The following is a 14,571-nucleotide window of genomic DNA, read 5'->3' on the forward strand; positions in this document are numbered from 1 at the left end:
TGTGTGTTGACGCACAGTGTCTCAGGGAAGTCGACAGCAGGTGTCATGGGCGGCACAAGCTTAGCTGATATCCGGTAAGAAGCGACTTTTTACCACAATTTTCTCACCGACATTCGGTTGGGATCCATGTTCGCTGTGATCCATAGTAAAGTTTCAACTCCGTGAATTTTAAACAAGGACTCACCGTGTGTTTGTGTGGCTAAAGACTAAAGCTTCCCGACTCCATATTTCTACTTTGACTTCTCCAATATTAATTGAACAAATTGCAAAGGATTCAGCAACACAGATCTGTAAAATACTGTGTAATTATGCGGTTAAAGCAGACGACTTTTAGCTGTGTGTGTGCGCAGCGCTCATATTCCCTAACAGCCCGCGGCGTCAAGCATACACGTCATCATTACGTGACGTTTTCAAGAAAAAAGTCCCGGGAAATTTGAAATTACAATTTAGTAAACTAAAAAGGCCGTATTGGCTTGTGTTGCAATGTTAATATTTCATCATTGATATATAAACTATCAGACTGTGTGGTGGGTAGTAGTGGGTTTCAGTAGGCCTTTAATCTCGTTATATGCAAATATAATGACAATAAAGTCCATTCTATTTTATTCTAAAATGACACTAACACATTTTAACCAGAATGACTCACCTATTGTCATGACGCAAGCAATCGGACTTTTCCAACATTTATTCCGTGTGTCATATGATATGCCAGCGGCAAACATGAGAATTGAGCTCGATGGTAAATATTTGATTCACACAAACCTATCTAAAGTTTCAGTTGTATACAATTGAATAACAACAGTCATCTTGCACATTGACTGTCACATGGCTATAGAATTGGTGGCTACTGCTGCAAAAAACTATTCTGTTGAAGTCTTTATTGTTGCAAACTTATAGTGTATCTCATCAGGGGGGAGTACAGCCATAACAACTAGACAGATGTCAGCTGATGCTGATATTATTACAGCCTGTCAGTTTGTTTCTCAGCTATGCAAAATGACAACATTGTCCAATGTCAATACCAATATATTTGGGTTAATTAAACAGATGAAAAGTGGTTTAGGTTTAAAACAAAAAGACAATAAATGGATTATATAATCCTGCAAAGGAAATAAAGGATGACAATTGGATAAAGACACCAAGTGATATCCGAAAGGCTGTGTTTGCAGTGGTGTTTGACTGCAGTTGAGATTTCACTGCTGTGGGCAGTAGCTAAAATCTGAGCCCTAGGATTAAACAGATGCCATTCCAGGCCTATCCAGCTCTGTGGATACCAACACTCTGGGAACTGTAGTTCAATAGTAGTGAAGACTGATGTCCATTGTTGAATGTAAAAGCGTTCTCACTGGTCCTGTGGCAGAATTGCTCCAAGTTGCTAAATAATAATTTTTCCTTGCACAAATGTATTTAAATTTAGTGTAAGGTCACATTTTATCCTGGTATGTGTGGTATTTTGGATAAATAATAATTAACTTCAAGTCTTTCGATTGTTTTTTTCAGTCAACAGAAATCACTTGACATTAAGGCACTTTTTGTTTTTTAAAGTTGTAGAAACTGGAGACGCACATCAGTATGCCTAGAGGCAAACAGCCCCTATAGATGGAAACCAAAACTCTGTCCACTATTGTAGGTTCAACTCAAGGAGGGTGAAATGTTTCTGAAGTAAATACATCTTAACTGTCATTTGTAATGTGACCTATTTATCATTCAATATAGCACTAAAATAAATAAATTGATACAACGGCTTAGAAGGTTCTTTGAAAGCCAGATTGTGAGTATTGCCATTAAAAGCTATACTACTCGTACAGTACAAACAGTGCTACAAATCTAACTCATATCTTTACTGTAAACATTATCTTTATGTTTTACACAACAGATTGAGAGATGACCGCGGTTTCATATGTAGATTTAATGGTTTAAATATGTAGTAATTTCTTCTGGCCAACCTTGTTTGAGTAAATGTTAAGCAACTAACCCACAAGAGCCAACAAGGCCATGTTGGCTCTGTGTGAAAGGTTGTAATTCTTTGTTATGGTACTGCCACTCTTCTGTGCTTTTGCCCGCCCTCTGCACATTGTAAGACATCGTAAACAAACAAGGGCAGAGGGCCTTTTGTTTTTAGTTAGCCTAATTGTGTTATGTCAGATTATTAACACGACTGTTTACAATGGGTCACATGTGCACCATTATACTTATGTTTCAGACTTTTATTTTCTTCAAACTTTCTGTAGTTGATGCAAAGTCTGGAAAACTATTTGACCTTTCGTTGTGCTCATCTCGGTCCTTTCCAGGTTGAGTCCTTCATTTTGGACCAAGAGGATCTGGATAACCCCATCATGAAGACAGCATCAGAGTTACTTTTGTCTAGCGCAACAGACGGAGTTGATTTGAGGACTGTAGATCCAGAGACACAGGCCCGGCTTGAAGCGCTACTAGAAGCTGCAGGTATGATTGCGTTGTCCACCTTTACGTAACTTGACGTGTTATTTGTAGTTGAGTATCACTAGCTGCGTTTCCATTGCAGTTTTTCGCAAAATAAAAGCAATATTTCGAAAATTTCGACAAAGTCAGTGTTTCCATTAGAGTGTGCTTTGGGTCATGAGGCGTAATTCTCGTAAAATCTCGTCCCGAGAGACTCCACTTTGAGGAAGAACGACACTTGCGATTATGTGGTTTTGGAACTGTGATTACAATTGCAGCCACTGTTGTTGCCGTGATTGTCAATAGAAGACGAAGGCAGCAGGTGTTCGCTCAAAGCAATGTCTTTACGTACGGTAGCAGCCACGATTGAAGTTTTTTTTTGGAAGAGAATTCTGAAAGACAAATTCACAGAGGAATTGTGGATTCAAGGGCCCCCTCAACATTGTTCAGGCATGTGGGTCTCAGCGAGCCTGCGAGATGACTTCTATTGTCGAGAAGGGACCTACAGGACGGCCCTCTACCGCTTTGCTCCCCCCGGCCGACCGTTAAGTGAGATCAAGATGACCTGTCTGCCCTAGTTTTCTTGCATCGGCAGGTGTTTAAGTGCTCTGTAATAGCGATAAAAAAAATTCCATCATGCTTTTGCGACACACTTTAATTTCAAAAGAGTAAAAATATTTTAACAATATTTGAGAGGTTTTTCAAAATATGGGTGTTTCTATTACCATTTTATTATTGCAATATTTAGGTTTTGCGCATTTCTATGGGTAATGGAAACGCAGCTATTCTAGTGGTCAAAGTGAATGTGCTCCTTAATTTGTTGCTGTAATTCTCAAAACTTCCTGTCAGTTTTTATTTTTCCTATGTCATTTTCAAACCAAACAGACTGTTTTTGGGGAAAACCTTGGGCTGAAATTGCTTAAAGAGCAGCGGCTGGTTCAGCAAGTGTTGTATTGGTTTGAAAATGATTTGTGAAAATTTGCTTGAATATAGGTTGCAGTATAAGTGTAAGAAAAGTCTAGGTAGAGTAATCTATCAACCCTGGGTGTCCTGGCCTCATTTAGGCTTATGAACATTATGAGGCAGATTAACCCTGCAACACACTTGAGCCTCCACCGCATGCAGAGAGCCCATGTGAACAAATACTGACTAATCTTATCCTAGGTGTCTTTCTCCTAGACAAGTCAAGTGGTTGTAGCATAAACTACTGTATCATAAAATTACATCTGTTAAAGTCATAATGAATAGATATTTTTGAATATATTTTTCTATTATATCAATACAGAAAGTTGAATCTACATTCAAAAGTTGTGGCAGAACCATCTAGAATGTTTTATCAGTATTGTAAATATTCACAAATAGAAAATATTAACAAAACAGCCTCACACAAGCCTTTTTAAGACCATCACACAGGAAGTATTCCATATGTGGGACTAAACATCTCAACAATACTGTATAATAGATATGCCTTTCTTGTAGTCTGGTCAATGTGACATATCTCTACTTATAAGTGATGCATCTATAACTTTTTTTTATTATAAAAATGTCATACGTCAATATATTGCATAACAAGCGCTATTTATCTAATAATACAAATTTGTTTGGTTTCATGTCATGGATGGGGTTAGGCTAATTCTCATGCCGTCCAATCAGGAATATTTAAAAAATGCAATGGGATTACTGCACTTTTAAAATCAAATTTCCATGTCTATTAATTTACTTTACATTTAAAGCTTTTGATATTAAGTTCTTCACACACATCAACACCTGTCTTGCTTGGTTGAATACAGTAATACCTCAGGATACGGGTTAAATTGGTTATGTGACACAGCGCGTACCTTGAAAAATTCGTTATTCCAAAACAGCGTTGCCCTATAAAGGAATTACAATCAATTTTAATCTCATCTTGTCCCACCAAACCACACAATTTTTACATGCGTTTTAAAAAGAAAACACTTTCAAATAAAAAAAAATATATCAAAAACAATACAATAGAAGGTAGTAAAAACAAGTAATGTAATAATATTGTACAACATTTACATTGAAGAGCAGAATTATAGGGTATCTCCTTCAGGCTTCTCAGTCAAACACACCATCAGGTTCTTTTGGTTATCCAAATGTCCACCGTTTAGATATTTATTTATGTCCCTGGCTGGCTCTATTGACTCATTCGGCTTTAGTACGATGCAGTGTTGCGCTCGAACTGCCTCGCCAAGTGGGCTACACGCTCGGTCATGTTTTAGATTGTTTCTTTCTTTTAAAACAATGAATATCATTCGCGTCTTCCTCGCACTCTCCTTCACACTCATTTTCTTCATTACCATAATTTGACAAACAAATTTATGTAATGATCATCATAATAATGGATTCAAATGATATAACATTTTTTCCTATTCACTATACCAGGTGTCTGCAAATGTTGAAAGAGCCGTATTGGACCAAAAATACAAAATAAAGTGTGTCTGGAGCCGTAAAAAATTTAAAGCTTTATATAGGTCCTACAATGAAGATATACACATGATGTAAGTGCCTATATTATCTATAATAGCCTATCAAAATGACTGTTTCGCAAGCTCATACAAATCTTCATTGACAGAAATGTTAAAGTAATATTTACTACACATAATTTTTACATAAATCATTTTTACAACATTGGAAAACATTAGTAAAACAGAGGCTTCTCAGAAGATGAGATAAACTCCTGGAAATTACTTTCTTTGAATGGCCAAAGGTATATATGTGTGTCTCCAAGTTAAAGGAAATGACAGACTGTCTTCTTCTAATGGGTTTATTACAATCTTTGCAAGCTGGGTAGCTGGGTTTCCTGTGGTCAATAACGGCACACTAACAACTATCAAAAATGCAGCCAATATTTCATCCATCCATCTATTTTCTACCGCTTATTCCCTTCGGACATACAGATATGTCATGATAAATAATCAATTTTTAGATGTATTGCAAGTCAGACATGGACGATTATGGAATCGATTAGCAAACGTCTATTTAGTCTAAAGCAGTTGAGACAATTCTCACATTTGACTAGAAATAGTTTAATGATCAGTGTTGTACAAAATACATTCTAACATTTTAACATTGTAAAAAGAGTACAAGTAAGAAAATTGTCAGTGACATATAACAGATGCTGGGTAGACAAACAAAGAGCTGTTATTAATTTTTACATTTGCCATGGAATGAGCTGGAGGCAGTGTTTTTTCCCCAACAAAACAGCTAGCAGCGAAAAGCTAAAAAAAAAAATGTTTTCCGTCATTATTTTTCTGTCTTCCCTTTTAGTGTAATTCATGTGTTTCCGGACGTTATTTATACATTTCTTTGATTTTAATTTTTATGTTGCTGATTTTAAACTTCTAATCAAACATTGACTAAGTGCTGGAAATATAAACAAAGCCAGTAGAACCTAAAGGCTGAACTCCTGCTGGTTGAAAAACTATTTCTCTCCATTAAAAATACTTTGGAATATGCAACGTTGAACACAAATGCATTTCATGATACTTGTTTAACTTTGAACTAATTTCAAAGCAATTTTTGTCATTGGAACTGAGAAGGACATATGGTACAAATGGATGGATGGATGGAAGGATGGATGGAATTGATGTAGATTGCATTTGTTTCGATATTCTTACAATCATGAAACATTTATTAACTATACTGGCAATGTTTTAATTACAGTGGTACAAACTATGTAACGATAAAATGTATTAATAATAACCGCGATAAAACTCTTGACGGTTTGTATTATTGTTTTGAATTAAGATTATCGAAAAACCGTGAGTGATAACCGCACTTTGAACTCCCAGGCTCACTAGCGCTAGCTTGTGAGGTACTTTAAATGCTAAAATTAATAGAAGACACATTAACGTCTTTCCCATTAAGAAACAACATACCCTAATATATGCTTATATAAACACTTTAATGTCGGAGCAATTAAGATTTTCAGTTGTGCACACTGAATCTACAAGCTCTGTTCCTTTGTATAAAGATTTATACACACAGGAATACACAGAAGTGTTTTTTATTTTAACAACTTTAATGACACAGACGGAGGTGTCTACTACAGGAAGAGAACTCGTGTGACGTCACATAAACCGGAAGTAAAGCAGAGTTAACGCTCAATTTGCCATTATAAATAAAAACACATTTTCTCCATCCATCCATTTTATTTTACAGATTTAAATGAAAGATGATAAGCATATTAAAAAATTAAAAAAATACGTCTCTTAAGAAGCCAGAACAATATTTAAAGTTTCTTCTGACAAGAAGGTATATTGTTTCTATTTATTTGAGTTAAAAAAAAAAAATACTGGTTAAAGGATTTCAGTGTGTGGATAAGTAATTTTTGAGCAAATTCAGCAATTCTACAATAATAATAACAGGTAATTTTGTTCACAATAACCATGTTATGACATTCTCAGATTGTTCCATCTCTTAAGTGGTACATCATATAGCAAGCACATTGCGTTCAACAACTGAGGTTGTAAGTCAAATCAGTCCCGTTCATTGACATGAATGAATTAACATTTCTGTGCTTGGCCATCCAATTCACTACAATTTTAAAATGTAACATGTCCTTTTAAAAAGAAAAACACATTTTTGATAATAAATATCGTTTGAAGCACCTACAAACAAAGATAGTAGTTTTATGAAATAATGTAGTATATTCTGCTTTTCTCTAAATCTCTTTTTTGCTTGTTGGAGGGCAGGATTGTGTCGATCTCTGGCTGTTAGTTTTGTCAAATACCACTTCAGCAGCAGCAAAAATACTTGTAACTCAAATTATGCCTGCAACTTGAAGCATTTCCAAAAGCTGGAACAGCGCTCATGCCTCAAAATATTCATAATTTAAGGTACTCGTAAGTTGCAGTCCCACTGCACTATTACAACATTACTTACTATCATTGTAAATATGTATAATTGTAAAAGTGAGCTGTAATCTCATATTATTACAGCATATTTGATGGTTGTTAAACCTCCATGTTTTGAGTGACTTTAAAAGCATATTTTCCAGCAATGTTTTACTTTAGAGGTGCCACTGTTTTAAGGGTGTCAAATTGCCACCATCATTAAACATTTGTTAACTGTACTAACGTTTGTGTACAAAGAAGTAAACCATTGAGGTAATGTTGAATTAAATCATTAAAAGTGACAACATTGCTATACATACAGTGAAGAAAATAAGTATTTGAACACCCTGCTATTTTGCAAGTTCTCCCACTAAGAAATGAAGGGGTCTGAAATTTTCACTGTATGAGAGATAACCTAAAAAGAAAAATCCAGAAATCACAATCTATGATTTCTTTAACAATGTATTTGTGTGATAAAGCTGAAAATAAGTGTTTGAACACCAACATTAATATTTGGTAGAGTAGCCTTTGTTTGCAATTACAGAGGTCAAACGTTTCCTGTAGTTCTTCACCAGGTTTGCACAGACTGTAGAAAGGATTTTGGCCCACTCCTCCACATAGATCTTCTCTAGATCAGTCAGGTTTCTGTGATGTCACTGAGTAACACAGACTTTCAGCTTCCTCCAAAGATTTTCAATTGAATTTAGGTCTGGAGACTGGCTAGGCCACTCCAGAACCTTCATATGGTTCTTACCTAGCCACTTCTTGGTTTTCCTGGCTGTGTGCTGTGCGTCATTGTCATGTTGGAAGATCCAGCCACGACTAATCTTCAATGATCTGACTAAGGGAAGGAGGTTTTTGGCCAAAATATCACAATACATGGCTGCAGTCATCCTCTCCTTAATGCAGTACAGTTGTCCTGTCCCATGAGCAGAAAAACACTCCCAAAACATGATGCTACCACCCCCATGCTTCACAGTAGGGACGGTGGTCTTGGGATGCTACGCATCATTCTTCTTCCTCCAAACACACAGTGGAATTATGACCAAAAAGGTCAATTTTGGTCTCATCTGTCCACAAAACTTTCTCCCATGACTCCTCTGAATCATCCAAATGGTCATTGGCAATCTTAAGACGGGCCTTAACATGTGCTGGTTTAAGCAGGGGAACCTTCCATGCCATGCATGATTTCAACCTATGACGTCTTAGTGTATTACCAACAGTGACCATGGAAACAGTGGTCCCAGCTCTTGTCAGGTCATTGACCAAGTCCTGCCGTGTAGTCCTGGGCTGATTCCTCACCTTTCTTAGCATCATTGAGACCCCACCAGGTGATATCTTGCATGGGGCTCCACTCCGATTGAGATTGACCGTCATGTTTAGCTTCTTCCATTTTCTAAGGATTGCTCCAACAGTGGACCTTTTTTCACCAAGCTGCTTTGTAATTTCTCCGTAGCCCTTTCCATCCTTGTGGAGTTGTACAATTTAGTCTCTGGTGTCTTTGGACAGCTCTTTGCTCTTAGCCATGCTGAATATTTGAGTCTAACTGATCGTATGGGGTGGACTGGTGTCTTTATGCAGCTAACGATCTCACACCGGTGCATCTGATTCAGAATAATACATTGGAGTGGAGGAGGACTTTTAAAAGCGGACTAACATGTCTTTGAGGGTCAGAATTCTAGCTGATAGACAGGTGCTCAAATACTTATTTTCAGCTGTATCACACGAATAATTAGTTAAAAAAATCATAGATTGTGATTTCTGGATTTTTCTTTTTAAGTTATCTCTCATACAGTGGACATGCACCTCCTGTGAAAATTTCAGACCCCTCCATGATTTCCAAGTGGGAGAACTTGCAAAATAGCAGTGTGTTCAAATACTTATTTTCTTAACTGTAGGTAGCAAGTAACTATAGCCAAAAGCTAAAATTACCAGTCGACTCCGGTGGTCACTGACGTATAATCAGCAACCTGTTCATAAGTGTCAGTTGCACCAATTTTTACCAAAAGTTTTACATCAACAGCGTTAATGTATGAAATGTAATTAAGGGTGTCACTTTTTTGAGCAACATTATTTATGTAGCTTGTTGCTTGAAACTGCGCCATCTAACACACAGGGAAGTGGTCATCATATCACTTGGTTGCTTTTTGTTCGTCGAAAAAAATGACTTCGTGTCAGCCTAAGTCTTGTTAGGGTTCTGTTCTAAGATACTGATATGCCATATAGAAAACCATTAATGATCAACTTCCTTAACCTTGTTTTCTCTGTCCTGGCGACGATTGTGAAATCCTTTTTTGAGACTCATACTAAGTTTAGCTTGAGTCGCATGCACTATGATAAAAAGGAGGCCAACAAAAACACCTAAGCTGTCTTCGTGGAGGGGCTGCTGTATTCAAACAAACTTTTTGTTGATGTGTTGGTTTGCTACTGAAGTTCAGTAGTGTATCGAAATGGTTAGGATTATTGAAATAGCCTGTTATCGGAATGAAGCTTCGAAATATAGGTCATTAGCAAAAGTTGCTTTTTCCACATGCTTGGTCTTTCCTCACATCCCTTTCTTTGGCTTTCTCTTGACATGACAAACGCACAGACACAGCACACATGACTTTTGTTTTTTTCCCCAGCTGTGCTTTTTCTTTTCCTTATGCTGACCACTGTACAGAGTTTATTTTTCTTGCACATTGGCTGCCTGTTACCCATCTATAATTCGCACACGACAACGTCTGACCCTAAACCACTGTTACTGATTTGTAGAACAATATTGTTTATTTTATTTTCCCAGTTATATTCTTCTAATTACATTGTCATAATCATCTACTGGGAGTTTTGTACATATATTTGGAAAACAAATATTTTTGAGAATCATAGATGGTGTATTAAAGTGAATGTATAAAGTTATTGAGCCACATTAACAAATGCTTGTGTGTGTGTGTGTTTTCATTTCCTCTTTCTGTTTGCTGCTACTAACCTTGGATTGGTTTGGCTGGACTGGACTTGTGCCCTCATCGGATCTGGTTTGGTTGTGCTCCCCTGTGGTTTGCCTTGCCCTCTGCACCTATGCCCTTTTGGTGTTTGCCAGGCATCGGTAAACTGTCCACTGCCGATGGTAAAGCTTTTGCAGACCCTGAGGTGCTGCGACGACTGACGTCATCTGTGAGTTGTGCCCTGGATGAAGCTGCAGCTGCGCTGACTCGTATGAGAGCTGAAAACACACTCAACGCTGGCCAAGCTGACAAGTATGTATCTGGCCTGTATCAATACAGGCATTTGTCTTTCCTCCACACATTTTAAATATTTTCTAAGCCACAATATTTTTCGAATTGCTTTTTTGAGTTTGTGTTCATGTTTATTGTATTTGACCATATTTGTCCAGAATGGGTATACATACAATATAAATGTAGACAAATTCCAGTCGGTAAAATAAGCTTTTTGGAAAAGTCAGTAACTAATGGCATTTATTTCAGGGATGTGTGCGTAACAATAGGTTAATTAGTCAAGGACTTTTACATTTAGTCGAGATTTTATGTTTTGTGTTATCAGCTTTATATTCAAGCCTAAAATTCAGAAATCACTTGCTAAACAATAAACATGGATCATCACCTTTTCCTTAAAGAGACCTATGATGAGTTTAGTCTTTATTTAAAATGCTTACTTGTGGTCTACTCTACATTAAGTTTCAGTATGTATGTTGCATGTCAATGTTATTATGCACATGCCAACATCCGATGAAAATAATACTGTCTTACCTTTTTTGCGTTTTCTCATTGCCTGAAGTAAAGGAGTTCCTACACTTCTGGCTGAGAGCTTTACTTTAAGGGGATCTATTGGGCAAAACCAACGTTTCTTACCTGTTTTTGTGTATTTGGGTTGCACATGATTTTTAAATCAAACCATGAAGGCCAAGGTATTTACAAAACAATCTTATCTTCCTTCATACTTCCTCTAAATGAGCCATTTTAAATTTGCCCAATTTGTGAAGTTTTTTCCCATGTGTAACGTCAGCGGTTATCTACATATATGGTAGATATTGACCCGAAGACCTTTGCGGGAGTTTGCCAATGTAGTCCCACACTGTAGTCATTAAGCTCTTTCTTTTTCTGTGGTTGTGGGGCAGACTGGCTCAGCAATACACTTGCATGCTAAAATCATCCGCTGTTGCCATGTGTAATATAAAGTACCGGTAGCATAGTTCTAACTTGTATCTGTCAGTATTTGGAAGTGTTAAAAACTACAACATGGCTGACGGGGAAAAAACTTTGTAAGGTGAAATGGTACATCGTTTATACTTGTGTAGCGCTTTTCTACCTTTTTTAAGGAACTCAAAGCGCTTTGACACTATTTCCACATTCACCCATTCACACACACATTCACACACTGATGGCGGGAGCTGCCATGCAAGGCGCTAACCAGGGCCCATCAGTAGCAAGGGTGAAGTGTCTTGCTCAAGCACACGACGGACGTGAATAGGATGGTAGAAGGTGGAGATTGAACCAGGAACCCTCAGGTTGCTGTCACAGCCACTCTCCCAACTGCTCCACGCCATCCCCTTGAAGATGATCTGTAAAACATAATCTGTACACAATTTTGACCAAAGAACCGGCATTACATGTTATTTAGGCAACAAAGAAGTGTTTAAAATGTAGAAAAAAATCATATAATGAGCCCTTTAATGTCTAAATAATTACATCCACTTCACACGTTGGACTGCAAAACACAGTGAACGCAAACTTATGTCACGGTTCATGAACCTTATGGTCTGACGTTGAGGCATTGTATAACACGAGTATTCAACATTCATAGGTCAGAAAAGATGAAATTCATCATAGGCACTTTTATTGGAATTTTGTCTATCATTCACAATCAATATGAAAGACATGACGGTAGATTGTATTTTTTACTGCAGTCTTAATAATAAATGTGATCAAAAGTCTGCTTACAATGGAGCCTATGGGAGCCGTTGAATTCTGCCTATGGAGCCCCTAAAAAAACATCCGAACACCTCCATTAGGGTTTTATATATACAATGTAAGTATATTTGTAATGTAACGAGCACAGTTATCATAACCTTTAATATTTATGTATTTTGATCATTTTAAGCCCACGTGCCGCAATTTTCTCTTCATCACTGATTTTTGTACACAGCAAGAGTTTGAGAGCCAACATGCATAATAAAACATCACTTACTGTATAACACATGTCGTTAGGATGCCGACTAATGGGATGTTCATATATTCCCATTTACATGAAAAATGTCTCATAAGCCTCGCAAAGAAACGCAATGTTTGTTAGCGTTAGCATTTCTAATAACAAGATCACAAATACTTGGTTAATATTTAAATCATGAAATTTAAACAGAGTATTGTTGCCGCTCTTGGAGTGGTTATTTATCGAATTTCATGGGTGGAATAATGGAGCTCCCTTTGGGTCTGCTCTATGCAGACTTTTCTTTGCGTTTATTTAATGTTTAGAATGCATTAAAAATAAAATCCATCGGTTTTCTTTCACACTGATTGTACACGATAGCCAACATTCCAAAAAAAGTACAGTTTCTCTTTAAGTTGTCTTTGTTGTTATCCTTATTCCTGAAATCAAACTACTGGTAGACTACAATGACCTTATGATTTGGGGCTCTTGGGCCTGTTGCTGCTTTGGCATATGCATAATGACAGCTGCACAATGAGATCTCATATGTGAAAGGAGATTATGTAAACCGTAATGGGGATCATAAGTCAGTATTTGGATATACCTGTGTAAGTGTTGAAATAGTGGCTTTGATGATGTGAGGCGTATGTGTGTTCACTTGTCACAGAGGCAGTAATTGTAGCAGTCTGGTTATTTTCAGCCGTAGTTTAGCGGAGGCGTGCTCAGACGGGGACGTCAATGCTGTGCGCAAATTGCTGGATGAGGGACGAAGCGTCAACGAGCACACAGAGGAAGGGGAGAGCCTGCTATGTCTTGCCTGCTCGGCTGGCTATTATGAACTTGCACAGGTATGTAAAACAGGGGTGTGATCTTGCATTGTAATAACAAAAGCTAATAATATCAAGTAGTTTGAAATTACATTTTAGCAATGTTTTGACATTAGTTTATTGAGTTTTGAAAGGTTGGGGTTTTTTTTAGGAGTTTTTTAGCCAAGTTTATATTTATTCTAAAAGCACATTCTCTGATTTTTAACCAGGTTTTGTTGGCAATGCATGCCAATGTGGAGGATCGAGGTATTAAAGGGGATATAACGCCTCTCATGGCTGCTGCTAGCGGAGGATACGTTGACATAGTCAAACTGCTTCTGGTACACGGAGCAGATGTAAATGCACAGTCCTCCACAGGTGAAATCTCACTTAAAATCTCATGAATTAGGATAATGTCATTTTCATGACGTGTTTAATTTCTCCGCTACGCTTTGCGTCGGTAGGTAACACGGCTCTGACGTACGCATGTGCCGGTGGCTTTGTGGATGTGGTGAAAGTGCTGCTAAAAGAGGGTGCTAACATCGAAGACCACAATGAGAACGGACACACACCTCTAATGGAGGCAGCCAGTGCTGGGCACGTCGAGGTGGCTAGGGTACTCCTCGAGTATGGCGCAGGCATTAACACTCATTCCAATGAGTTCAAAGAGAGCGCTCTCACACTTGCCTGCTACAAAGGTCAGAACCAGTTTGTGGAAGATTAAGGCAACACTATCTTCATTATTTAACAATAACAATAGTGGACATGATAACAATTGTTTACACACCATGTAGGTCACTTGGACATGGTGCGTTTTTTGTTGGAGGCTGGAGCAGACCAGGAACATAAGACTGATGAGATGCACACCGCACTGATGGAGGCCTGCATGGTGAGCATCTGACCCAAAGCCTTATTACTTTCTTTCGATCATTGCTGATTTAGATTCAGTCATTTACCTTTCCAGATTTGTTTCAAAAATACTTTTACTGGCATCTTGAGAACATTCGTCAGTTATTTTGTGAGTTTGTGATAGATTTTGTTTGATCTTTTGTCCAATCCAAACTACATTGCCATGGTGACTGTTTGAAGAGCCAAATGTAGAAATAAATCGCGATGAAACAAAACATTGTGCAATATGAATCATAAAATTAACCTCAAACATTTAGTAGGTAAGTATCTAGGGTTTCCCCGAGATTGCCACTATTATATACGGCAGTGAGGGTGTGGTCAAATTGACATCTTCATTATGATTAGCTATGATGCATAGTGTTTCTTTAAAAAGGTTCAAAAAATGTTTTATGTATATTTAAAAACGAATGTTATTTGTTATTATTGATAACATA

The 14,571-nt window shown here is 37.5% G+C and overlaps 1 protein-coding gene across 3 annotated transcripts in view; it reads left to right on the top strand.

Moving 5' to 3' along the window:
- The window catches only part of ankhd1 (ankyrin repeat and KH domain containing 1), a 37,614-nt gene that overhangs the window by 2,062 nt on the left and 20,981 nt on the right, over nucleotides 1-14,571 (top strand). Inside the window, exons 2-7 of one of the 3 annotated variants that reach the window (XM_061901956.1) lie at nucleotides 2,292-2,445; nucleotides 10,360-10,516; nucleotides 13,108-13,270; nucleotides 13,459-13,606; nucleotides 13,693-13,926; nucleotides 14,023-14,117. In XM_061901956.1, the coding sequence (XP_061757940.1) occupies nucleotides 2,292-2,445; nucleotides 10,360-10,516; nucleotides 13,108-13,270; nucleotides 13,459-13,606; nucleotides 13,693-13,926; nucleotides 14,023-14,117 (951 nt within the window). The remainder of the gene's footprint in view (nucleotides 1-2,291; nucleotides 2,446-10,359; nucleotides 10,517-13,107; nucleotides 13,271-13,458; nucleotides 13,607-13,692; nucleotides 13,927-14,022; nucleotides 14,118-14,571) is intronic. The other 2 variants (XM_061901955.1, XM_061901957.1) reach the window with 2 other exon arrangements.

The sequence above is a fragment of the Nerophis ophidion genome, linkage group LG05 (genome assembly GCF_033978795.1).
Source record: "Nerophis ophidion isolate RoL-2023_Sa linkage group LG05, RoL_Noph_v1.0, whole genome shotgun sequence".
Taxonomy (NCBI): domain Eukaryota; kingdom Metazoa; phylum Chordata; class Actinopteri; order Syngnathiformes; family Syngnathidae; genus Nerophis; species Nerophis ophidion.